Here is a 25,816-nt window from a genome sequence, read left to right on the forward strand (position 1 = left end):
TTAGCTAACAACTACAAATGCTACATGCAAACCACATATATCTGTTAGCATACATCAGATGTAGACACAATTCAACTCAATTTTATTTATAGTGTCAAATCATTTACTTCCACTATCTCTCCCTATCATCCTTGAGGGCTTACAGAGTAAAACCATTGTTGGTTTAGTGAATGTAGAAATTTTCCTGTGAGGAAATTGGTTAAGATTCTCAGAGTTTGCTTTACTAAGCTTCTGGCAGTTAGAGGGCATGTTGTTGAGTCATTACTGAGATGTTGATTTTAGACCAATGCATTTGAAAAGACTAGGCCTCCCTTTGCCTGCAATAGTTTTGCTTACACTGAACAATTTAACATTTGCTTTTGACCAAATTCATATATTTTGACAGCTGCTTACGGCTGAACATCTTCAAGTGAATCTAGCAGTTCTTGTTTTGTGGTGGGTAAACAACGCAGTAGGAAAGGATGCTTTCCTGAATGAGATCGATGTTTTCTTTCTGCTGATGGGATGGTTTCAGCTGGTTGTCATGCATTCGGACAATTACTACATTGTTTGGCTTTAGGAAGCCTTGCTAAGAGAGTTGCTCCTGTTGCTCACCATGCCGTCTCTGTTTTCACTGTCTCAGCACACATATCCAGTATGTCAATAAGTCTAGTTTAGCAGGCAGGCATCAAGTGTGTTGGTAGAGATGATTCAATAGTGTGCAATCACTTCATGGCTCTACACTCTAAGAAATAAATCCGTAAAATAACAGAAAAAGTTCTGACAGTCATGACCAGTCGAACGACGAACGCCGTGTTTGAGCTATGTTACTGATTACTGGTTGCATGGCGTTCGTCGTTCGACTGGTCATGACTGTTTGGCGGCCGCATGTATACATGAACGCTACTGTCTTTATAATATCTTTTTAATAAACATGTTTACATGTAGGGACCCTCATTATGTTACCGTGGAAGTGTGGTGCTATTTTGAGCCTTGTTAGTGGTGTAGAAATAGCGATTTACCCTCTGCCCCGAAGGCTAGCGTTATAAGCTAATCACCGGTTGCTTGTTTCAAGCTAGAGACACATTCGATTAGCATGAAAACATGTCCCAGAGAACGGATGACTCGGTACACATATGTTATTAACCCCTGGGTTCATTTTGTGCTGGAATTGTCCTTTAACTACGTAATTAGTGTGGGTGCCTAAACATGACCAAGTAGTTTTTGTGCCTAACCCTGACACAACTGGGTCGTATTAGAGGGTAGGAATAAATGACAGATATCGTCGTATGGTTTGGAGGACTTGTTGGACTTGAACGTGTGAGCATGGAAGCCTGGCCAATCCTGGCACCTGTCTGCTAAGCAGGGCGTATCTTGTCTAGAAGAGTAGTGGGATTCATAATAACACCTCACAGAGCTGTGGCTATAAACTCTTAGTCCTGTTTGACTGTACTTGATTTTGTCACTTTCCACCTTGTGAACACACTGCATACCCAAAACATCTATAGAATTAGTCTCTAGTATGGAAATGGGACACAGCTGTTGAAATCCTGTGACCTGATGTCAGTGAACTTCTTTATGTTTACCAACTTGTCTGTGAGCTCTACATTAAAGGCCACCAAATGTTGCTAGCTTAATTTTACTGAACAGTCAGACCAAGTCAGTGCTGTGTTGGGTTTTACTCTTGATCTGGTACTTATTTTGATATATGAACCAGATTTCATTTGGTCAATTGAACAAATGTACAGTCTAGAGCAGTGGAGATTTTTCTACAGCAGCCCATGTTTTAATGCAGCTTTAATGTAGGTTTAATCAACATTACACATTTGACTAAAGCGCTTTAAGAAAACACACTAATTGAGTATTGTGTAGGATTATTCTGGGCCACCCACATATGTGTGTTTAATGAATGCATTTACATGCTAACCAAACAAAACAAATTCGGCTTTGGGGATCTGGCTCATATAAGCATCATATCCTGTTTATTATAACAACCCAGATAAAATCTTGTGGAAACCTGAACATGGTTCAGGGATACAGTGGCTCTGTTGATTCCATGGACATATGTAAAGTAAGGTCATATCATTATACTCAGTGGTTATTAATCTGATTGGCTTGTGCCTCTTAAAATGAAGCGATGTCTACGATGTTTAATTCAGCTATACGTTGTGAGTCATTGTCCTTTCTTAAAGTGCTCAAATTATATTCATTTTCAGGTTCATAATTGTATTTAGAGGTTGTACCAGAATAGGTTTACATGGTTTAATTTTCAAAAAACACCATATTTTTGTTGTACTCCACATTGCCGCAGCTCCTCTTTTCACCCTGTGTGTTGAGCTCTCTGTTTTAGCTACAGAGTGAGACATCTCACTTCTGTTCCATCTTTGTTGGGAGTCGCACATGTGCAGTAGCTAGGTAAGGACTACTAGCCAGTCAGAAGCAGAGTATGAGGGAGTGCCACGCTAGCAGCTAGGCGAGCATTATAACGTGTGTTACAAAGTGACCACGTTTGTCTCTGAAGTAAAGGCTGGACTACAATAGAGCTGTTTGGAGCAGTTTGTGAACAGTGTTTTCTGTTGGAGATGGTAAGTCCCTTTGGGGGGGACTTTGGGCTTTTTCACTTTGTAAACCTATAACATGCACAGAAAAGATATATAACACAATAAAGGAAAGAGGAAAAGCCAAAAAGCATAATATGAGCACTTTAAATTGCTTCATTGAAATACCTTTTAGAGGCCTGAAAGGGTAACACTATCGGTATTTTAGAGAAACTTAGTTCTAAGAGAAATAAAAAAATCAACATAATTATGTGTAAAATAAATGTTTGGATTAGGTTATGATGCATGGAGACAGTAAAACTGAGTGAGGATATCCTACCATTAGGATATGACTAGTTTGAGAATAATGTGGAAATGTAAATGCATTCACTGGAGCTCATAAATCCTTTAGTGAAAAAATTATATGTTGCGTCTTTGACCTGGCCATGCCTCAAAGCCATTCCCCTGTTTGCAGATGTTCCTGTTGAACGTGAGTTAAAAGAAAGGAATCTTTATTTCAGGTCTAAACCGAAGCATCCATCATCCCACTGATACACATCATGCTGCGGAGGAGGCTATTGTTGGCTGTTAAGTGTTCATTACAAGTGCTTTTAATTGACTCTTACAAATCCACACGTGCAGAGATCACAGAGGGTGGCAGTGGGTTAAAAGTCAGTACCTTTTGTAAGAGAAGACCACTGAAAGCCTGCACCCTGATCGGCTGAGTGGCCGTGGAGTGAGTGGTTTATAAGGAAAGCTTATCCAGCCATGTAAATATTCCTCTTGTGCTCTCCAGACATTTTGGGGGATGGGAGGAGTACAGAGTCTGTCTGATCTCTGCTAATGTCATCAGTCACCAATGTCTTAAGTCGTGCCCTTCGCTCTGGGCCAGGCCTTTTTAGCAGGGCTGTCTGAAAACCTTGAAGTGTAGCTGATTTGTAACAAACACTTAAATTATACACACATTCACTTGCATGTGTAAATTTGAAGTAAGTTTGAGTGCGTGCATGATATTTACATGTACATCTCGCTGTTGTATGTTATTGCCATTCATTAATTTCAGACTGAAACTTTTTGGAGATAGATGCTTAAAAGCCACCTTCCTATCCAACTTGCAGTACAGTAGCTAGCATGGCAATAGCAGTTATGACATTTAAAAAACGTGCCGAATTTGATACAGGACTGTGTACTTTTACTGCAGTTGCAGAACTACCTTTCACTCGAGAGAGCTGCTTTTCATTACAAGAAAAACACAAAAATGATCACATCTTTGTCTGGACGATGGTGTAAACTCAACAAAAACCAACCAAACAAGGAGTTCCAATGAGTAATTTTCAATTGAATATGCTAAAAAGAGCTACAATAAGTTTCATGTTGGCCCAACAATAACTTGTACTCTAATCACTCAGCCAACTGTTGTAGTAGTTTCAATAGCAACTTTGTAGCAAGCTAACTTTAAAGCTGCAATATTTGTACAGCAACATGAATAATGAATAACTACTGATAATGTAAAAGGGGTTGAAAGGGACAAACGCACAGAAAATTATCACCTGGCATTGCGAGGCCGTAGCTCTTGAGTCTTTCAGCTTCTTTCAGCTCATTGTTTTGGTATGATTTCGCCCTGCAGCTCAGGCTGGAAACCTGTACGTTTATCCACCCTGCTTTCGTTACAATTTTGCGGGGACCAATCACAAACTGGCTTATCCACCTGGCGCGCTATTGGCGGGTTTAACACAATGACGATAGAGAAGCGACCAAGCAGCTTTTTGTTTACATTCAACATGGCGGCCACCGAAGCACAGCAACCCGTTGATGCCGCTGTCGCTGCTACGTCACCTGGATCGTTGGTCTGATTGGTTGAAGGACTATCCAATTGCGTATAGAGTTATTTGAACTATGCCCGTTGATCACGCCTCTTGTGCGGTAGGAAATACAGAGCACAGACATTAGTCTGGGGAGTCTTAAAAGATTGAGTTTGGTCTGGTGATAGCCAGACTAGTTTCCAGCAGCAGCGGACAGCTGTTTTTTTTAGCAAACAAGCCCGGATAAACCCTCTGTTCACAACCTGCTCAGCACCAAACAGCAGACCGACACAGTTAGAGACTAGCTGGTGAACATCTGCTAAATTAACTTCATGAGGTGATAATATGTCAGTGTTGTGTTTACAACTTGTTGCGTTGCCCAGATTATTACTTATTTCATCAGCTGTGTGTATGACGAAACTTTATCCATAAGACATGTTAAATGCATATGATTCTCGACCAAAACAAATGTTTCTTTGTGCAATCTTGGGCTTTTCCTGGACACAGCCTGTCACCACAGTGTAAGATTCTGTTTTCCTTTCTGCTGTCTAGTATCAGTGTTTTGATTGGCGCTCCGAAAGCCAACACCAGCCAACCCAACATCACTGAAGGAGGAGCGGTGTACTTGTGCCCGTGGGCCGAACCTAACTGCAGCATGATCGACTTTGACAAGCAAGGTAGGGTGTCTTGTTAAGTCTGAATTGACGGTCGGCCTCTTTGTAGATAAAAATGTGATCTGTGAAAAATCAAGCTCAATATTCAAAATCCAAGGGGGTACATTTTCCTTACATCATAATCACAGCAGTAGTAGGTAACTCACATTGTTCCAGGATATAAAAATGCCACTTTCCCAACACTACTGTTAAACAGTTGCAACAGAACTGTGTAGTAAACTCCCAGCTGTCTCTAACCAGCCATAAAAGTGGCTGAGAGAACTTATGGGTAGTTAAGCACCACTATGCTTGACCTTGAGGTCAGGAAGTGCGACTCCCTGCCATCATACAGCTCCTAATCTAACGCTTCTCTGTTTTGATTGAAACAAGCCTTTAATATCTTTCTGGTGTTTTAATGGTGACTGGGGCTTTCCTCCACACCACCCCTCACTATGGTCTCCAGTTTGGGACATGGGCTGTATTTTGCAGTGTTTTCACAGAGCTTTGATTTCCTGCTGGACTCGGGCCCAGTGTTGTAAGCGCTCTTTAATTAGGGCAGAGTCATTATGGGGACAAGGACCCCAGAGGACCTGGGCTGCCCCCGGCTCTGCCAGAAAAATAATCACCCCCATCAGAAATGCAGGAAGCGATAAGGACCACCGCTTGAGGATCACAGGGTCTACTTATCGTAAGCTCTTTCGTGCTGATATAGAATGCCGTTTTACACAGACTGAGAGCCGTGACCGTGCAAACTCTGCGTACACAAATACACACCTACAAACTGTTTACAAACGGTCTCTGCAGACAGCCTCTGAAATATGATGCAGCTTAGAAGAAAAATAAACATGCAAAACCACATTTATGTTCACACAGACACACACATGCCCACACACACAAACACATGGTCATGCATTTACAAAGTACATTCAGTAGTCTTGTATTTCCCATTACAGGCCTCAGGATTCATGGTGTGTTTAAGGACACAGCCCAGACTCCATTAACCAAACAGGCACACTAAGTTACAGCCTGGAGAGTTTAATGTCAGCACTCCGCTACAGTCAGCAGGCACATATATCAGAAAATATACCTCCAAAGCTTACACAGTTACAGGCATATTTAAGTATGATTTAAGATGTCAGGTTTTGAAAAATGACCTTTCAAAGGTGCTGAATGGCAAACATGTTTTTTTCACCGTAGGTTTGACAAAAATCCTGCTTTTAGAAGAAATTAGGATCTGACAGCAAACCCCAACATCACACACTTTTATTTAAGACTTTTAAGATGTGAACAGTATTTCAAAGTCAGGAACTTGTTTTTTTTTCAGTGTTCTGGCATTAAGGCAACCTGGCTCACCTACCTGAATCAAACATTTTGTGGACCAGGAGTCACAATCCAAATTTTCCAAATTAATTATTATACCAGCAAGTTGTTGATGAAAGCAAAAATAATGGAGGTGTAATGCTGCTGAGGCTGCAAAAGTAAAACATTTGCCAGGAAACTCCACACACACACACACACACACACACACACACACACACACACACACACACACACACACACACACACACACACACACACACACACACACACACACACACACACACTTCCAGCACTCCACCACCCCCTCCCTCATCACTGTTCCTTGCCTTCATACTGCCAGGGCCTCTTCTTAAAACAGATCCTGACAATGAAGTACAGCCGTTTGGGTTACAGTAACAACAAGGTCCAAGTCCTTTTGAGCTGTTTGATGTCAGCCATAGCATGAAGGATGGATTAAGACTTGCAGACCCCAGGAACAAGGCCATAAAATATCCATGTAAAAAGCCAAGAACATGTGGGGAGCACTCTCAAATGAAGCCCTGACAGCACAAAAATCAAACACTGATGACAAGGGGATCTTTGACTAAGCACCACCTAAAGTAGCACCTCCCAACATGATTTAAGTTTCTTCCATGTCCCAGTTTCTGAGGAAAGTGTAAGTTATTCCATCATAAAAGAGCTGTGCACAAGTCTGTGTAAATATACCCCTTAATATGTTTTTCTCCCTTATGTTCTTCTAGGTGATCGATACTTTTATATAAATAATGTGAACACTCAGGTTGAGTTCAAGTCCCATCAGTGGTTTGGAGCTACTGTGCGTTCCCATGGCAACAGCATCCTGGTAAGAATGGGTCAGAGTTGGTTGGTCTGTTTGGATAATTTACCCACATTATGCTGGTGGTTTGTAAAGAAGTGTTTGTTTAATTAATCCATATTTATTGTTGGTGCGCTAAAAGGGACTTTATAATTTGGCCTTTTGGGACTCCATGTGGGGACCCTTGATATACTGTGTACAGACCAATGTACTGAATGCCAACAGTAACAATAATGGCTATATTCATGATATCCTGCTAACTTAGCTGGATGCAAAAACAGCAAAAACGTACAGGTCTCAGGCAATAAGTTAGCCACCTCACCACTTGATAATTCATGTAGAAGACATGGAAACAAAGGAGCAGTTTTGTTGTTGTATTGCAGGGTCGACTAGTTGGCGCTAAATTTAACCTACAGTAATTGCCTCAGATACTAACACAGTTTGAGAGTTTCCATTTATTGTATGTGCCGTTTATAAGGATGAGTGTTTACAAAATGAGCACTAACCCATGAGTATGAAAAATTACATTAAATACATTTCCGCAAATTAAATACAGAGCAGCACAGAGCTGCTGCTTTAAAATTGGCTAATGTAAACATTTAGGACTTTGAGACATTCCTGAGCACTGCTATTTCTAACAACCTGTTATTTCACAGTTTTCCAAAGTCCAGTTGGAAGTACCTCACAGCACACATTGCTTCATCCATAACTTCCACATGCTCTTTTGTTTTTAGTTTTAGCCCAAAAAATGACAATATCAAGTATCGTTCTTACTGGTTCCCCGTCATTTCGAAGACTCTAAGGCTTGACAGACTTTCTGTGTGTAGTTACAGTTGTTAAGCTATGATTTCACAATTGATGTTTGAGGGAAGAGTTAGGGTCAATTTAAAGTGCCATATTATGCTCATGTTCAGGTTCATAATTGTAGTTAGAGGGTATATCAAAATAGGTTTAGGTTTTAGGTTGTAAGGACCACTAGCCAGTCAGAAGCAGAGTATGAGGGAGTGCCACACTAGCAGCTAGGCGAGCATTATAACGTGTGTTACAAAGTGACCACGTTTGTCTCTGAAGTAAAGGCTGGACTACAATAGAGCTGTTTGGAGCAGTTTGTGAACAGTGTTTTCTGTTGGAGATGGTAAGTCCCTTTGGGGTAGACTTTGGGCTTTTTCACTTTGTAAACCTATAACGTGCACAAAAAAGATATATAACACAATAAAGGAAAGGGAAAAAGACAAAAAGCATAATATGAGCACTTTAAGACTTCTCAACCACCAAATGTGGTCACGTTCTTTTGTCATTGAGCCGTCTGTCTGTGCTTGCCAGGCTTGTGCTCCCAGGTATTACTGGAGGACAGAACATGACGCACCTTTCGCCGATGTCACAGGAACCTGCTACCTCTCTGTAGACAGTCTCAAAACGTTTGTGGAGTACGCTCCCTGCCGAACAGGTGAGATACTGCAATGATAGCCACCTGCAGGGGTGGGGGGGTGGTGCATATTTTGACGAAGGCGTGGTCCGCCCTACTCTGTATTTGATTGGCTTACCCTGGTGTTCTCACCCTTACCCTAACCATTCTTACTCCTCATGCCTAAACCTAACCAATCCAACCAATGAAGGCAACACGTACTGGCCAATCAGAGGTAGAGGCAGGGTTGGTCATTAATTATAGGAAATGCAAATTCGACCAGGCTGGGTATGGCCAGCGTGTTAGCAAATATATGTTAATCCAACAGACACAGAGCAAAATTAGCATTCATTTGTTATCATGTTTCTATCCACCTGATCAATGTAAGACAAATTATTTAATCTCCTTTTATCTCTGTTTTGGATTGGAATTTTTATAGTTGGTATAATATGTGTGTGTGCGTGTGTTGAATATTCACAATACAGCATACATAGTGCCTATCTTATGAAGAGTGCTGTCTACCATTGAGGTCAGCTCTTAAAACTCATCAACTGAACCAGATAGCCAAAACTTTTCTTCTGTTATTTATAAGTGTCTGGAATCCAGTTGTGAGTCAATGAACAATTTAAATCTGACTTTACTGACATTACACTGGAGAATTCTTCCCTTAACAGAACAAAATGTTTACTTTTTTTCGTTTTAATGAAAGAGAAAGATTATTAGTGTTTCCCATGTTCTGTGCTGTTCATTGCAGAAAGACATGGACCTGTTGGACAGGGCTATTGCCAGGGGGGATTTAGTGCAGACTTCACCAAGGTAAGATAAATATTTGTTGGAGTTTTTGCTGGTTTTTACATAATCACATAGTTACCGTGTCTCTGTTTTGTCTGATGTAAGCAGGGGGGATTTTGCAGTGTACACCAGATTTGCAGAGTTTGTTTGAAATTCATGATGAAACTGGTGACTCCTCTCCTCAACTCTGGCAACTGTTGTGTGTTACAGGATGGGAGGGTTGTGCTTGGAGGACCAGGCAGCTTTTACTGGCAAGGTGAGCTCTAAAGAATGTGGAGCAACATGGATTTTGAGTGATTTTGAATGAACAAAGTCCAAAAGACAGACATCTTATCTCTGGCCTTTAACCCTTTGTTACCCATCCATCCCATAGGCCAGCTGATCTCAGCCACCACAGAGGAGATTGTTAAGGCCTACTACCCCTCGTACTTTCTGCTGTCAGTCGCTGGGCAGATTCAGACACGACAGGTGCAGGGGAGCTATGATGACAGTTACCTGGGTGAGGAAGTACACTTGAGTCAAATAGTATTATTAAAATTAGATGTATTACTAGAATGTACTAACCCTAACAGTACTGCTACTGACATGACAAACACTACTTGTACTACTAATCTTGCCTCTGTCATCAGACTGCAACAACTATATGTTTAATTCTGTTGTATATTTTACACCTGCCAGCAGCAGGACCTCATGATTCAAGTTGGTTTTCAGGTTGATAGTTATATTATGGATTTCTACTACAACACATTTAAATGCTCTAAAGTCTGTCTGAAACTCTTCGTTTTAGCACCTGTCTCTTTAAAAGAAAAGCCCAGTCTGCTCTGATTGGCTTGCGAAAAAAATATGGCACCCCTTTGCAAAGGTAGGGTGGGGGGGGGGCATATATTCTAATGAACCTGCATGTGACATAGGAAGGGGAACCAGAATGGCTTGTTTAATCCAATCCATTTGTTTTCTGATCTAGGTAGCTCACAAAAACTGACTGGGTTGTCTTATTTCACAGTTTGTTGGTAGGCACTCCAGATACCCAAATGTGCACAAGCACTGAAAAAGTGAGTTTTTTTATGATATGTCACCTTTTAAGGTGCCCTGCCACACGTATTTCATTACTTTGTGGTAATGTCTGAAGTTCTACCATGGACTCTGTAACATTTGTTGTGGAATGCCTTGGTTACCTTGTTTCAAGCCATTCTAGCGTGGTATAGAAAGCCTGCAGAAAGAGTCAAAAAGCTAAGCTGCTTGACTCTGACTGGCTAACAGCTAGCCAATGAGAGCCTGGCTATCAGCATCCTTTACCCAGCGCAACTGGGTGAGCTCATGAATAGTGGGCAGGACTTAAATAAGTCCCTGTCAAGAAAATTAACAGCCCAAATTAAAAACTCTTAACTGGAACATCTACCTAAACTTCTCTCATCACATTCATATTCCCTGGAGAAAGAATTATTTCCAGTTTGGATACAACATGAGCTCTTCACTAACACCACCCTCATATCAAATTGTCAACTTTGTACACAGAAAACTAAAAATCGCTTTTGGATTGCAGTAAATGAGCTGTCTCTTGACCTTTCGTCTTGTTTCACTATCCTGCCAAAATTTCAGTGAAAACATGACTCATGACATGACTTAAGACACTGTATGTCACAATCTAATTGGCAGATTGCCAGTACATATACTGAGCATAATCATGCTCAAGGGGATATCAACTTTTTATTGCACCTTGATAACCTTTCTCTGGTGCTTTCCTTATTTCCCCCATTTTTTTGCCCCACTTTAAGTAGCATAATCAACAGTCCGTCATTTAACTTCTTCCAAACATTAATACTGTGGGGCCTGAGGTTTAAGGGCCACACTACAGCGAAATTAAGGTTGCTGAGAGTGCCCCTCCCCTTCCAGGTGCTGAGAAATAGTTGTATTATCAGATTTTGTCACGTTACACCTCACCTCTTCAAGTCTTTGTCATCCACAATATCTTAGATTTTGAAAGACTACCTCATCAATTTAGCATTGCACTCCAATAAAGTTAAACCTGGTGCCTATTTTACCCACAATGCAACTCAACCGCCGGTAGTGTTGGATGTGGAGTTAGAAAGAAATGTGAGCTTACCAAAACTCTGTTGCATTAAGGCCAATTTAAGTGCCAGGTTTTGAAAAGCAGGATTTCACTCCGTCTATTGTAAATAAGTAAAGGTTATAGGCACTGGAAGATGATCAATCAGTGAAGTACTCTTTTAAGATTGTCAGTTGATGTGATCAAAATGATGAAGCACTGCGCGACACCGCCAATGTGTGAAGGCTTTTCTTTTAACAGTAATCCCAAATACTTCAACAAAAATACACTAGTGCTACATGTTGTTATTACTTCGAATAACTATCATTATAACCCCTCTAAGATCAAACAGGTTTGGTGTATCTTTCATTATATTCACCACTTCCAGCTGTTTTCTCTCATTCAGACTGCATCTTTAATCTTCATTTATCCTGCAGGTTACTCTGTGGCTGGTGGCGAGTTCAGTGGGGACGATGAGGAAGGTAAGGGTCGTATTTACATTACAGAAAGCCAAAATGCATGGCTGAGTACAGGGTTTGCTGACCCCCACCCCAAGCTCTGTCTGATATTTAACTACTCAGTCTCAACACACTAATTCTGTTTTGATGGATTATTAAGTCTTTCAGGAAGCAAGAACATTTAGAGACTCAAAGAATAAAAAAAATGTGTGTAAACTGTGTTTTTGTTGGTCACAGTTCAGCAGTTCTTAGTTATCAGTGTTTTGAATTGATCCCCTTCTAACCTTTTGCGCCTTCCTTTTCTTGTTGCAGATTTCATCACAGGAGTTCCAAAAGGACTCATGCTGTATGGTGTAGTAAGGAGTCCCCACATTTTCATTTTCCAGTGCAGTCTGCAAAACATAAAAGTATATACTTGTAGTATACTCAGATAATTACTTTTGTCCATCTCAATATAGGTCTCCATATTAAATGGAAGGGATCTGAAGTCTCTGCTCAACTTGACAGGGGAGCAGGTATGTGAACATCTGGCTGGAGATTTTCTGTAATAGCCTGGCCCCTATTTTCATATGCGGGTCCACATTTAGAGTGGCATGTGTAAAGGAGGGCTGGAGATGAAGGAATGTGCCCCATGATGAGAAGGCCTATACCAGGGTCAGAGGTCTAGCTTACAGTACGCACAGCTCATGGTTTCTAAAAGCTGTAAATCAAACCCAGAACCAGCAGACCGGGATAGTGTTCATGTTGCCACTGTAATGATTCAGCATGGGCTTTTAAAATTAGGAAGTACAGAAGAGTGGCAGCATTTGTCAGTTGACACTAGCTGAGCTTTTAGTCACATTTCTTAAAATAGTCTTTAAAGCTTTAGGGCCCTATTTTAACGATCTAAGCGCACAGCGTGAAGTGCATGGCGCAGGTGCGTTTAGGGCGTGTTCAAATCCTGCTTCAAATTTTGCTAGTTTGACGGCGGAATCACGGAAGGCTTGTATCATGTGGACGCGCCGTCAGTTTTACTGTCATTACTTAGAATTTCTCATGGGGGCGACAGAAAATACGCACTATAGCTTTAACCTACAGATTAATGATTATTCAAACAAAATGTCACTAACTCACACACTGTAACTGAACTTTGCTCTCTAAAGTTCAGTTGAAACTAATGAAGCTCCAGCAGTCTGAGTTAGTCAATAAAGTGGGTATCTTTTAAAGTTACAATGTTTTATTGTGAAATTCCTTCCTTTGTGCTTCCACAGACAGTAGTCAGGTTTCCATCCAAATGTAAGTTTTAACAGAATTTCCAGAAAGTTGGCAAAACAAATAGCAAATGAATGTGGATTTTCATCAACTACTGTCATGTGAATATTAGTAGTTGGACATGTAAAAATTAACAGTTGGTGGTGCTTATTCTCCAGTTGGGTGTCGTACACAACAAGACACTGGTCAATTTTGAGATTTTTGGCTATTTTGCTTCCATAACGTCTTCTTTCAGGCTAGTGGAAAGAAAACATCCAAAATACACAGTTTCATTTTACTTCACTTTGTCTATTTGTGTCTTTTGATTTCTCCTAAATTCACCAAAGGTTAGCATTAGATAATGCCTCATTTGCAGATTTAAACACAACATTTCAAGAAACTTGTCATACAACAAAAATAATTGTCTTACCTTAAGTAATCAACTGGGGAAGTAGTAGCACTTATGTGCACCAAACGTTTACATTCTGAAGGTTTTTACAGGGGGGTTGTTTCAGATATTATTCATAGCCTGATTTGTATGACATTTTATTCCTAAAAACATGGTGAAAAGTGATAAGAAGAAGACGAGGGCGAAATGACCTGACGTAACTAAAACAGTACCAGTCAAACATCAAACTGTGGAAAACAATGTTGAAAACAAGATGGAAAGTTACATTCTCCTCATTACTCCGCACACACACACACACACACACACACACACACACACACAGAGTGTGTGTGTGTGTTTGTATGTGTATGTGTGTTCAGTGTGAGAGGTCATCAGTGACTGCTCAGAGGTGTCAGTCACAGGGCGGAGGGCTCTGAGTAAACTGTTAAGTCAAAGTGAGAGTGATCTGAGGTAAACTCCTGGCTAATGGACTCTCTGCTCTCTGTGGGTGCTTGGGCTGTGCAGTCAAAGTCAGCTGCAAAAACACACCAAAGGGTCTTTGTGCAAGAGGCCCTGTTATTTTGGTGAATGAAACCACACATTTTGGCATTTGTTATGCCAGTAAACAATATCTTTTTTTCAGCTATTTTCCATTTATTTAACATTCCATGTTGTGTCCAAATTGCAGACTTTATACTCAGGTTGAGCGATATGATGGTATTAAATTACCCGATCTAATTCATATTGTATCGAATCAGAAACCTTGTTGAAACCTCGGGACCTTGTGAATCCGAATTGAATCGATTTCGGAAATTATTGGCGATAGCCAGCCCTAATTTGAGGCTGCAATAACTACTTTTTTGGCAACTTAGGAGCCGCAGAATAGGCTAACACAACATTTACATATTTTAACCCTATAAAGCTGATGTGGCGATTACTGTATGTTAACGCTTATTGCAGGCTTAACTACTAATACTACTACCACTACTACTTTCATAAAAAAGCAATCACTTCCTAAATATGGCTCATGATAAATTGGTCTGTGGGGCGACTTTTCTTACCTTGCTGATCTCACCTCAGATGAACATTCCCGGTGGTTAAGCTCTATAGAAAGTGTTGATCGTATTTCTACGAGTGTGAATGTATCTGGCAAAGCAGGAAATTTGAACTTTGTCCTGAGCCAGTTTGATTTATGTTGATATGAGCTGTTTTGCATGTGCGATATATGAAGACAACCCCGAATTTTCTTGCTTTTCACAAGGGTCTCCAAACTCCTTTCCTGCGTAGCTACGAATCACTTTGAAGTGAGAGTCACCCAAGGATGTAACGTGACCCTAATTTATCGTACATGCTCTGAAATTAAACCGGAAAAAACCCAAGCCCCATGAGTATTTCATCTAAATGAGTTTTAAAGGAGTTTAAGGTCCACGATCCCCAGACCCCCTACCTCTCCTCAAGCTTACAGAAGCTCTGAGACTGAGCTCCATGAAAAGGGAGAAGAGGAGACCCCAGGGGATTGTGGGATTGAGAGATTGAAGAGGAAAGCTTCTGGGGGTGGTGGTGGAGGGTACAAAAGAGAAAAAGGATGTGAAAAAAAGAAAATGAAAGAAAAGAAATGGATCTATGCACTGTGGTGTGATTACAGGCTAACTGGGTCTTGTTTGTAATGTGTTCCAGATGGGGTCCTACTTCGGCTACGCAGTGGCAGCCACCGACATCAACAACGATGGGTGAGTGGACGGGGTGACGGTGAGACAGATGATGGCAAAAAAATGGGGAAAGGGAGACAAAATGGGTGAAATGACAAGAGAAGGGAGAGACATGTAAGCTGAAACAAGAGACTAAAAATGAAGGATGAGGTCACAGAAACAACGTGTGACTTTTTGGAAGGTCCCCATGCGTCAGTTCAGTCACCCTGTCACTCTCTAATGTGTCATGGGAATGTTTGAAAATACTCTGTACTCTCACTCTGTCTGAAGTTTCTCTTAGCGTAAAGTGCTCCGTTGGTCAATTTCACTTCCCTAAACCTGGCAGAGGCACAACATTAAAAAGAAAATGTGTCAGTGTACAGTAACCTTTAAAAATGATTATTTCAACAGATTTCTTTATTTGCCATTTGTGCATACAGTCATAGACACATAGGAATTCTTGTGCAGGCTCTATGAGTCAAGTAAAAAGAGTTAGGGCCAAAGAAAAGAAAAACACACCCACTAAAATAGTAAAAGATTATACAAGGTAAATACATTAAAATAAAATAAGACAACTTAGACAAACTTAGATACTATACAATAATGCAAGAGTGCAAAAAATATAAGACATTATGAATACTGTAACTGGAGGATACAACTATGGGGGATATTGCATTTGTAACGTGCATAAATATTGCAAATATTGCACAGTAGTATTTCACAGTAGAGTGAGGTTGTGAGGATTATTGCACATTTAATCACAGTGAATTGTTCAGTGTTTTATCATGTTTTTGACATCAGTCTGACTGTGGCAGGGAAGAAACTGTTATAGAAGCGTGTTTTATGTGTAGTCATACTGTCTGCTCTGCAGTGTTTGTGTCTGAGCAGAGAGTACGCTGAGTGGAGTGAGTCTCTACTAGGTGCTTTCCGACCGGATAGTACTTGTACTTTTTAAAGGAAAAGTACATTTCTAAGCAGTTCTAAGAACTACTCTCCCCCAAAATCTTTTTTTCCGTTTGCATTCCCACTGGCCATAGGGACTGGTAGGAGGGGTAAGGGAGTGACGCAAGCACGGCAACGGTCTTTATAGCATCGTCACTAGACCTTAGCGCCACATACAACAACAACAAATGATGCTAATACTTGTGCACCCCCATATTAAATGCACGTCCATTCACGTAGTAATTCACGTAATGTTTTGCTCAACACAGACGGGGCTTTATTATACTCAGAACAGACCCCGCCTCTGCCTGCTGCGCTGTGGACGTGTGTGTGTGTGTGTGTGTGTGTGTGTGTGTGTGTGTGTGTGTGTGACTGTGTGTGTGTGTGACGCCCGGCGAGCCGCAGGACACGCTTGTGGAGTTTAACTCCGAAAAAACAGTTAACCACAGGTTCCCGTTAATCTTATGATGGACATGTGTTGTGATATTTAAACAAACGAACCGTCAACGGCGAAATAAAAGCCTCTTATTTACGAGAGCGGTCTGAGAGACCTCCAGCTTACAGCGAGGTGTCTGAGCATGACTGGCCGAGCGACGAGCTAGAGGCCGGGGCAGGCGCCTGCTGGCTGTCGCCTGCTGGCTGTCGCCTGCTGGCTGTCGCCTCACTTCATGGAGCTTCTCAACTCTGAAAACTTTGAAGCAAATTGTCAATTCGGCATCAAATTTCACAAGACTGCCTATATTCGAAATCTAAACAGTTAATTTCTCGCCTAAAACGTTGTCAGAAGTGAATTTAATGATGAATAAGATGGTGAAAATTGTTAAAAATGTCCCGTTGTTGGTTGTTGCTCTGTCTGCAAGTTCCGAGTTGGCAGTGGGCGTGACTTATAAGTTCGACCAATCAAGTACACCTAGGAAAAGGGAAAAGGGAAAAGACCCTGCTCTGAAGTAGGAGCTAAAAAAGTATGCTACTGCAGCCAGAGGAACTTAAAAATCCCCAATTGTTTCCTGTCGGAACACGACGAAAAAAGTGTTCTAGGAACGTTTAGTTCTAAGAACTGCAAAAATCCCTCCGGTCGGAAAGCCCCTAATGATGCTCTCTGCTCTTTTCCGGCATCACTGTGTATATATTGTGTCCATGAAAGGAGGCTTAGTCCCATTGTCTTCTGTTTGAACTGATTCCAAGTGTGGTATATACATTGCAGCCATCTAAAGTGTATTTTATTTGCCAATAATGACGTTACCAACAAACAAAAAAGATATATTCAAACTGTATTTATAATGTGGGGCAATTCACTCTCAAACTAAAAAAGCATGTGATGATTTGTAGTCCCTGCTGAGTCAGCCAGCCAATGAGCTAGCGTTAGCTTTGTAGAGATTGTGGGATTTCCCAAACTGAATAAATACCGCACAAACATAAAACTGCCTTGCTAGCTCAATGTTGTTGTAACAGATACTAAAATCTGCTGAAAAAACCATCCACCATTTTCCATCGACACATTTAGCTACTACGTCCGCGAACTTCACTGTCACCGACTCCCTGGCACAGATGATCCATACATTTCTAATAACAGCTTACTCCAGAGCGTTGTAAAAATAAGACAAACTCATTTAATTCGATGAATCACTTTATATAAATATGTTGGAGAGCTTCTGCAAATGCAGGGGTTGAGTTTGAGTTCCTGTGTGTTCCACTGTGGTTCGTGATTTATTTTCATGAATACAAATGTTTGAGAAACTATTTTTGATTCAACTCTGGAAGTTAAAATGTTGCCATGGGAAAAAAATAATATTTTGATGAGCACAACACTGATTTCCCATGCTAAGGCTACATTGACATTGCTACATTTTGGTTTTTAAGCGGAGTTTTGAGCCAAAAGCGATCTCTGTGCTCCAAAGTGTTTTTAGCTCCAGTAGAAGAACTAATGTCCGTTTAAACTAAAACGCCCAAACCGCATATCTCATCAACATTCTGGTATACTGGGCATACGCGTGCCGGGTCAAACAGGAAGCAGCATGTACAGTGCCAGTCATAAGTTTATGAACCCATGCTAAAGTTGACTAAAAAGAGGAATAAAAAATTCATCTTTTGGAAATTGATCTTAATGCCTTAATTTAAGAAAATTAGGAAAAATCCAACCTTTAAGGACACCAATTTTCTTTGTGAATGAATAATGTATCGTAAATAAATAAATGTTCTTCCTTAAAATACAGGGGGCATAAGTAAGTCCACCCCTATGTTAAATTCCCATAGAGGCAGGCAGATTTTTATTTTTAAAGGCCAGTTATTTCATGGATCCAGGATACTATGCATCCTGATAAAGTTCCCTTGGCTTTTGGAATTAAAATAGCCCCACATCATCACATACCCTTCACCATACCTAGAGATTGGCATGGGGTACTTTACATAAGATCATCTCTCAATGCAAATCAAACCAGCTATTAGGCTAACTGAAATACAACCATGCCAATTGTTGCACCTGATAGGGCAGGACACATGACAGCTTTATTATTCTTATTGGTAGAAAAGATTTGTGACCTAATAAATTCCCATCTGAGCTCCAGCCCACCTTCAACCAGAGCAGTGGTCTTATAAACCAGTATAACTGAAATCACCTGTGTGGGTGATCAGAGGCTTTACCAAATAAAACCAAATGTGCTAAATAAGACACTTTGGCGCTAAAATCCAGTTTAAATATGTCTCTTTGTCTTATGTCTGTATCTTTAGTAGTTTCCCTTCTCCTTCCATCTTCACCTCCATGATTTGTCTCATACCTTTGCTTGCCCCCCCCCCCCCCCAGTTTGGATGACCTGGTGGTGGGAGCTCCAATGTTCATGCGTCGAGGGTTCAATGGGCGTCTGGAGGAGCTGGGTAAGGTATATGTGTACCTCCAGAGGGGCCCTCTGCTGCTAGAGCCAAGCCAGTCCCACCTCCTGGGTCAACAGGCCTTCAGCAGGTTCGGCACCTCGCTCGCTCCGCTGGGGGATCTCAACCAGGATGGATTCAATGGTAGGTGTGCCACATTCATTTATGGGATAGTTCTGGTGCCGCCGGAGGTTCTGCCGGATGTCCCTCATTTTCTTTTCGGATGTCTCTCACTTTCTTTGTGTTGGCATTCTAAACTCCGGTTGATTCGGGAAACATCCCTTTAGAGCAAGAATCGACAATGAAATTATATATATATATATATATATTTTTTTTAGTAAAATTCTCATCACACACTCGGCAGCCATTTTAGTTCAAGAGCTCGCCTCCCAACATGCACATGTTCCACCAAAACAAGTTCCTTCCCGAAGCTATTTTGCAGCGGCACCGTTGCTCTGTCCAGCGCTAAGACGATTGTGATTGGTTTAAAGAAATGCCAATAAACCAGAGCACGTTTTTCTCCCATTTTGGAATGTTGTGTGGACTAGCCAGACCCTCCTCCGCAGCGCTGTGGAGGAAGGTCTGACAATGCATTTATTTAACTGTTTATATTTAACTAAATCTTTATATGAAGGTCTAATGTATCCCAACGTTTCTGATTCCACTTTGTGCAAGGTAGGTGAGGTTTACCTGCGTTAAAATCGAAAAGTGTCATCAGTCTAAACTCACTGGAGAATTTTCTTGAGGTGTGATGGTTTAAATTAGGGCTGCGACTCACGATTATTTTATTATTAATAAATGTATTGATTTTTTTCACTTAATTGATGAGTAGTACAGCTGCAACAATTAGTCAATCAACACTTCATTATCCACAAAATGAATAATCAGCAGAGTAATCGATCATGAAAATAATCACTATTTGCAGCCCTAATTGATAGTTTATTCAATAATAAAGTTATGGCTACTAATGGGGGAAATATATTCAATTTACAATGATATAAAGCAGTGACAGGAAAATCCTCGAATTGGAGAAGCTTAAAGGTCCTATGACATGCTGCTTTTTGGATGCTTTTATATAGACCTTAGTGGTCCCCTAATACTGTATCTGAAGTCTCTTTTATATAGACCTTAGTGGTCCCCTAATACTGTATCTGAAGTCTCTTTTATATAGACCTTAGTGGTCCCCTAATACTGTATCTGAAGTCTCTTTTATATAGACCTTAGTGGTCCCCTTGGTGCAGAATTACAAACACTAGAGCCAGTCCCACAATGAGCCCTTTTGATTAATGTTTCAGCACATGTTTAAACCAGCTTATATACTATTCTAACCTACTGATGTACTGAACGAGTCTGTGTTTTATTCAATCATGAATCAGCCTAAAAAAGTCTAAAGAAGTAAATCATCATAAAACAAAGCTGGCCCGCAAAACCACTAGTCCCACCATGGCCTGCGACGGTTGTTGTTTATGAGGAATTTAAGTACATTGTGCTGGACTCACTGGGGTTATATGGCTTATATATACAGTATTTACAGTGGTGTGTTGTTGCTGTTTACAATCAGACATGGCCATCGGCTGTCCTTATGGAGGAGATGAGCAGCGTGGATTGGTTCTTATTTATAATGGTCATGCCGGAGGACTGATGGACACGCCCTCCCAGACTCTCACTGGCCAATGGGCTTCCAGCTCTTTCCCAGCCAGTTTTGGCTTCGCCCTGCGAGGCAACAAAGATCTGGATCAAAACGGCTATCCAGGTAGATAATTGTCCTTCACCAGGCGTCTATTAACACTTTATCCTCTTCTCTGATATCTTCATTGAACTTACTTTCCCCTCATGCAGATCTGATTGTTGGTGCTTTCGGGGTTGATAAAGCAGTGCTATACAGGTATGTTAAAGCATGTAGGAGTGTAGTAACAAATGCATTAGACTCTTACTTTTTATTCTTATTCTTTCATGGTCTGTCTCTTGGATTAGGGCTCGGCCAATCGTGAGTGCCAGCGCGTCTCTTACAGTGCAGCCGACCATGTTCAACCAGGAGGAGAAGACTTGTGAGCTGATCACAGAAAATGAAACCATTGCTGTCTCTTGGTATGGATGTCAACAAGTTTCCTTAAAAAAGTTTCAGATCCACTTTACATCTTAATAGGAAGATTATACACAGTTGTGATCCAACATACAGTATTTATCCTTGTAGCGGAACTATCTATAATGGTTTAATGAAAAGCTTAGGAGTTTACGAGTAGATAAAGAGCTCTCGACAATAACAGAACATGGAAAGTCTTGCAAATGTTATGTAACACACATATTAGTTCAGTTTCAGCTTTCTAAACTGTGCCTCACGAGAATGTCAAATGACTTCATGTTTGCCAGTTTCCTGTCCAAGCCGCTCTGAACTACAGAGTATTCTTAGATTCAGTGGGAAAAAAAGGGAAAATTTGCACCGCTTTCCATCTCAATGAAGCTATTTCCACAAGTTCAGTTTAACCGTCGTATTAAATGTGGAACATTTTTAGACTGCCGTAAGAGGCATTTGCCTAACTGGCTGCCGTTTAAGTATCTGCCCTGTAGTTTGATACAAGTAATGTTTTCATGTTTATTGGTGTTTTCGCTGCCTTGGTAACAAAAAGGAGATGAAGGGAGTGGAGAAAGGTGGAGTAGTCATATGGAAAGATGACACGGTGGAGTGTTGAGTGCAGTTATTAACATTGAAAAGGTTGGAAAAGGGTTGTAACTTTTTTTTTTCTCGATATGAATGAGATATTGTTTGTCATCAACAAGACTCCTTACACAGCATGAGGTGTACCCTCCCTTCATGCGAGCGTTTATACGGCCAACCACAACTTGACATGTATGATGTTTTTTAAGGATCTGATACTTTAAAGTTGTAAATCTTAAATACCTCATATTATGCTCATTTTTAGCTTCATAATTGTATTTAGAGGTTGTACCAGAATAGGTTTACATGGTTTAATTTTCAAAAAACACCATATTTTTGTTGTACTGCACATTGCTGCAGCTCCTCTTTTCACCCTGTGTGTTGAGCTCTCTGTTTTAGCTACAGAGTGAGGCATCTCACTTCTGTTCCATCTTTGTTGGGAGTCACACATGCTCAGTACCTAGGTAAGGACTACTAGCCAGTCAGAAGCAGAGTAGGGCGGGGCCTGACAAGCAAGCTAGTGTGATCCAAAACAAATCCACTTCAGCCGGTAACCACTTTGGCTCAGCCGTACATGTTCAAACCCAAGTCTGATCCCGAAACACAGGCAGAACAACCCGACAAGCTTCGCAACCTAGACTGGAGCAAGGTTTTCAGAGTGGTACGTTATTTAAATGTTAACAAATCAGTCTTTCATACGTAACGTTTTAATTCTGCTCTGTCTCCTGGACATGGCGATGCAACTATCTGAACTCTTCGGCCCTCCGCTTTAACTTGCTTGGTTTGAGGGCGTGCCACACTAGCAGCTAGGCGAGCATTATAACCTGTGTTACAAAGTGACGCATGTTTGTCACAGAAGTAAAGGCTGGACTACAACAGAGCTGTTTGGAGCAGTTTGTGAACAGTGTTTTCTGTTGGAGATGGTAAGTCCCTTTGGGGTGGACTTTGGGCTTTTTCCCTTTGTAAACCTATTATATGCACAAAAAAGATATATAACACAATAAAGGAAAGGGAAAAAGCCAAAAAGCATAATATGAGCACTTTCAGATTTCAGTCCTGGTTGATTTGAAGACACCTGTGTATACGGTGGTAACAGCAACTGTGGTTTTATACTATAACCATAGAAATGAAATGGATAGAAAGGATATTCCCATTCAAATCAACATGTGGCAGAATGGTCAAAGCGGCGGCCATAAACTTCCATATAAACTTCCGTATAATCTGTGGTTAAGAGGGTCTGCGTGGCGTGGATCTTGCTGATGTAAATGTCATCATCTGCCCATGTCTGAGAAGGTCAGCACAGGGGTGACCACATGGACTTTGAGAAACTACTGTACAGTTGCCCCGACTGACTGCCCATGCGTTCGAAAAGCAAACAGGACATGACAGACACATTGTTTCGTGTACTACTGTATTCCACATCCTCTTATTCTTGTTAAGTGGTCACACACACTATTTTCTGTTTTCTTTTTAACTTTTTTAAACTTGTTCGTCGCGAGGTCGCGATCTTGTTTTCTAGCGTGTATGTGTGTAACACGTTCGTAGCCGTCACATATATAGAAAGGTAATTACTGAGTGTAAATACATTGAATGGCTATTGCAGAAAAAATGTCAACCATAAATTGTATCAAACATGGGGTTGGATTTCATGAAAATCTTAAAGATTATACATTTTAATGAAATTGAATATTCAGAAATACCTCAAATGAGTGTTAACGCATCTGTATAAGCTCAATGCTAAGTTTTTTTCCTCCATATTTTTGTCTGTGTTTAATTTCCAGTGTCAGCATCGGTTTCTGCCTGCTGGCTAATGGGAAGCACCACCCCTCTCATCTAGGTGAGACACACACACACACACACACACACACACACACACACACACACACACACACACACAGACACACACACACACACACACACACACACACACACACACACACACACACACACACACACACACACACACACACACACACACACACATGGTACCTATTATCCTGCTTTCTTTGTGCAGCCAAGTATTCTGGACTTCACTGTGGTCAATTTGGCAGTTAAGATCAAGATAAAAGAACAGTCCTGTAAACACAGGGTAACTTGGTGGGCTCCGACAGTTTAGAAAAGTGTGTGTGTGTTTATTTTAAGTGCGTGGGTGTGTATTGTCTGTGTTCTCTGCATAGTTGTTGTCATGTGGGCAGCAGCAATGCCCTCTTTCTGTATACTGCACAGAGAGCAAAGGTGCTTTAACATAATACATTTTACCACTGTATGTGTGTGCATTTGCATGTGGTGAGGCATGCATATATACATATGTCTGTGCAAATATGCGTTTGTGTGCCTGCGCATACATTTCACATGCATTGTTTTGTTCAATACAGCCACACACGATGTACATATTCACTGTTTCTTACCCTGTGTGTTTGTGTGTGTGTCGTTATATTTTCAAGGCTTCGTGGTGGAGGTTCAGTTGGACAGTGTGAAGCAGAACCAGAAGGAGTCCATCAGGAGGACTCTGTTCCTGGACAGCCAGCAGCCCAGTCTGCTTAAAACCCTCAGCCTCGCCAATGGAGAACGCTTGTGCCATGAAACCAAGATCTATCTGCGGGTCAGTCCCACTAGCGGTCTCTTATACCTCTATTTTCCTATAATTTCTGTCAAACTTTTACTGACATAAACATATTGTGCACTAACTATTTCTTAGGCCAATCATCTCAAGACTAGGCCTTATATATCTTTCACAAATTTTACGGTACTTAATCTTGGCCCTCAGGAGCCAGAGCACCACCAGTTTTCATTCAAGCCATCTAATCAGAGACTATGTTGCATCTGCGGCACCAGGTGAATGTAATTAACTCGCCGGCAGGACAGAGGTTAAAGTCATTTCCTAATAGACAGGGTTTGAAGTTGCTGTTTAAAGTGCTATTTGAGGGGAAACTAGTACAGTACCAATCTTCTCATCACTCAGTGGTGGCCTGATCAAAGTGAATGCCAAAAACACTTAGGTCATATGTATAGATGATCATTGTAAGGGCAGAATGATCAGAGCACTTTGCTCTTTGACAGCATAAGAGATAGTTTGAGTAAAAACTGCAAACCATTCCACTCACCTGTCAGTCAACACGTATCTGTTTGTACACCATTTCTTCCTTTTAGTCTTTCTTTAAAGAGGCCACATCATTGTGGCTGGTTAAACAGAATGTATGGCACATCTTAGAGAAACTGAAAACAGACTTAATCCTGCATCTAGGCCAATAGTTGCTGTGAAATCTGCTTTTGATTTTGTTAAAGCTATAGTGCGTAGTTTCTGTCTCCCCCATAAGGAATTCTAAGTAATGAGAACAAAACTGTTGGCGCTTCCACAATACACATAGCCTGGGAAAACCCTGACGAACTTCTGGCAAATTTGAGATTTGCTCTGCAAGTCAGTCTGGCCAAGAGCCCATTCAAGCCCATTTCAAATTTTTCCAAATCGAGGAACCAATCACAACTGTTGAGGCGGGCTTTACATGATGACGATAGCGCAGCGACGGCGAGCAGCTTTTTGTTTACATTCAACATGAGGGCTACCGAAGCGTAGCAACCCGTTGATGCCACTGTCGCTGCTACGTCACCCAGATCGTTGCTCTGATTGGTTGAAGGACTATCCAATGCGCCCAGAGGCATTTGAGCGCTGTCCGTTGGTTGATTTTCTGCGCGCGAAAGTCGCCGGACGACACACTGAACATAGCCATACTGAGAAATACAGAGAGAGTTGTGTGGAGCTGATAGTCTTAATTAGCTTTGTAGAAACTCATTTGGCAATGGCTTTAATGTAACGGACATTCATTAATATCAAAAAGTTACGCACTAAAGCTTTAATCTGACAACATTTTTCTTGTACATTTACATGAAAGAGTGTTTCACAATAATCGGCTGGAAATTCCTACGCCGACGACAAATTTCTAACTATCTTTTGCCCCTCATCAGAAGTATCAGCTTGTTTTCCCAATATTTTATATCTGTATTGAACAGATATTGATACGCCAGAGAACAGACAACACATGGATTTGTGTCATTCACATCAGTTACTCACATAGCTGCATCTTTCTCTGTTGCAGGGTGAAGAAGAGTTTCGGGATTTACTTTCTCCCATTTTCATCAGCCTTAACTTCAGTCTGGATCCTCATGCCCCAGTGGACCAGCATGGCCTCAGACCAATCCTGAATTATGAGACGGAACAGCGTATAGAGCAGAAGGTATGTAC

At 41.1% G+C, this 25,816-nt stretch overlaps 1 protein-coding gene across 1 annotated transcript in view; it reads left to right on the top strand.

The window, feature by feature from the left end:
• LOC116036792 (integrin alpha-5-like) overlaps positions 1 to 25,816 on the top strand; it is a 52,472-nt gene that overhangs the window by 2,825 nt on the left and 23,831 nt on the right. The window contains exons 2-18 of the mRNA XM_031280449.2: positions 4,871 to 4,995; positions 7,032 to 7,132; positions 8,429 to 8,552; positions 9,265 to 9,326; positions 9,513 to 9,558; positions 9,676 to 9,801; positions 11,787 to 11,831; positions 12,120 to 12,163; positions 12,266 to 12,322; positions 15,103 to 15,155; positions 18,856 to 19,064; positions 20,482 to 20,673; positions 20,760 to 20,805; positions 20,895 to 21,008; positions 23,358 to 23,413; positions 24,021 to 24,178; positions 25,671 to 25,808. Coding sequence (XP_031136309.1) covers positions 4,871 to 4,995; positions 7,032 to 7,132; positions 8,429 to 8,552; positions 9,265 to 9,326; positions 9,513 to 9,558; positions 9,676 to 9,801; positions 11,787 to 11,831; positions 12,120 to 12,163; positions 12,266 to 12,322; positions 15,103 to 15,155; positions 18,856 to 19,064; positions 20,482 to 20,673; positions 20,760 to 20,805; positions 20,895 to 21,008; positions 23,358 to 23,413; positions 24,021 to 24,178; positions 25,671 to 25,808 — 1,696 coding nt within the window. The remainder of the gene's footprint in view (positions 1 to 4,870; positions 4,996 to 7,031; positions 7,133 to 8,428; positions 8,553 to 9,264; positions 9,327 to 9,512; positions 9,559 to 9,675; positions 9,802 to 11,786; positions 11,832 to 12,119; positions 12,164 to 12,265; positions 12,323 to 15,102; positions 15,156 to 18,855; positions 19,065 to 20,481; positions 20,674 to 20,759; positions 20,806 to 20,894; positions 21,009 to 23,357; positions 23,414 to 24,020; positions 24,179 to 25,670; positions 25,809 to 25,816) is intronic.

This window comes from Sander lucioperca, chromosome 6, assembly GCF_008315115.2.
Source record: "Sander lucioperca isolate FBNREF2018 chromosome 6, SLUC_FBN_1.2, whole genome shotgun sequence".
Classification (NCBI taxonomy): Eukaryota; Metazoa; Chordata; class Actinopteri; order Perciformes; family Percidae; genus Sander; species Sander lucioperca.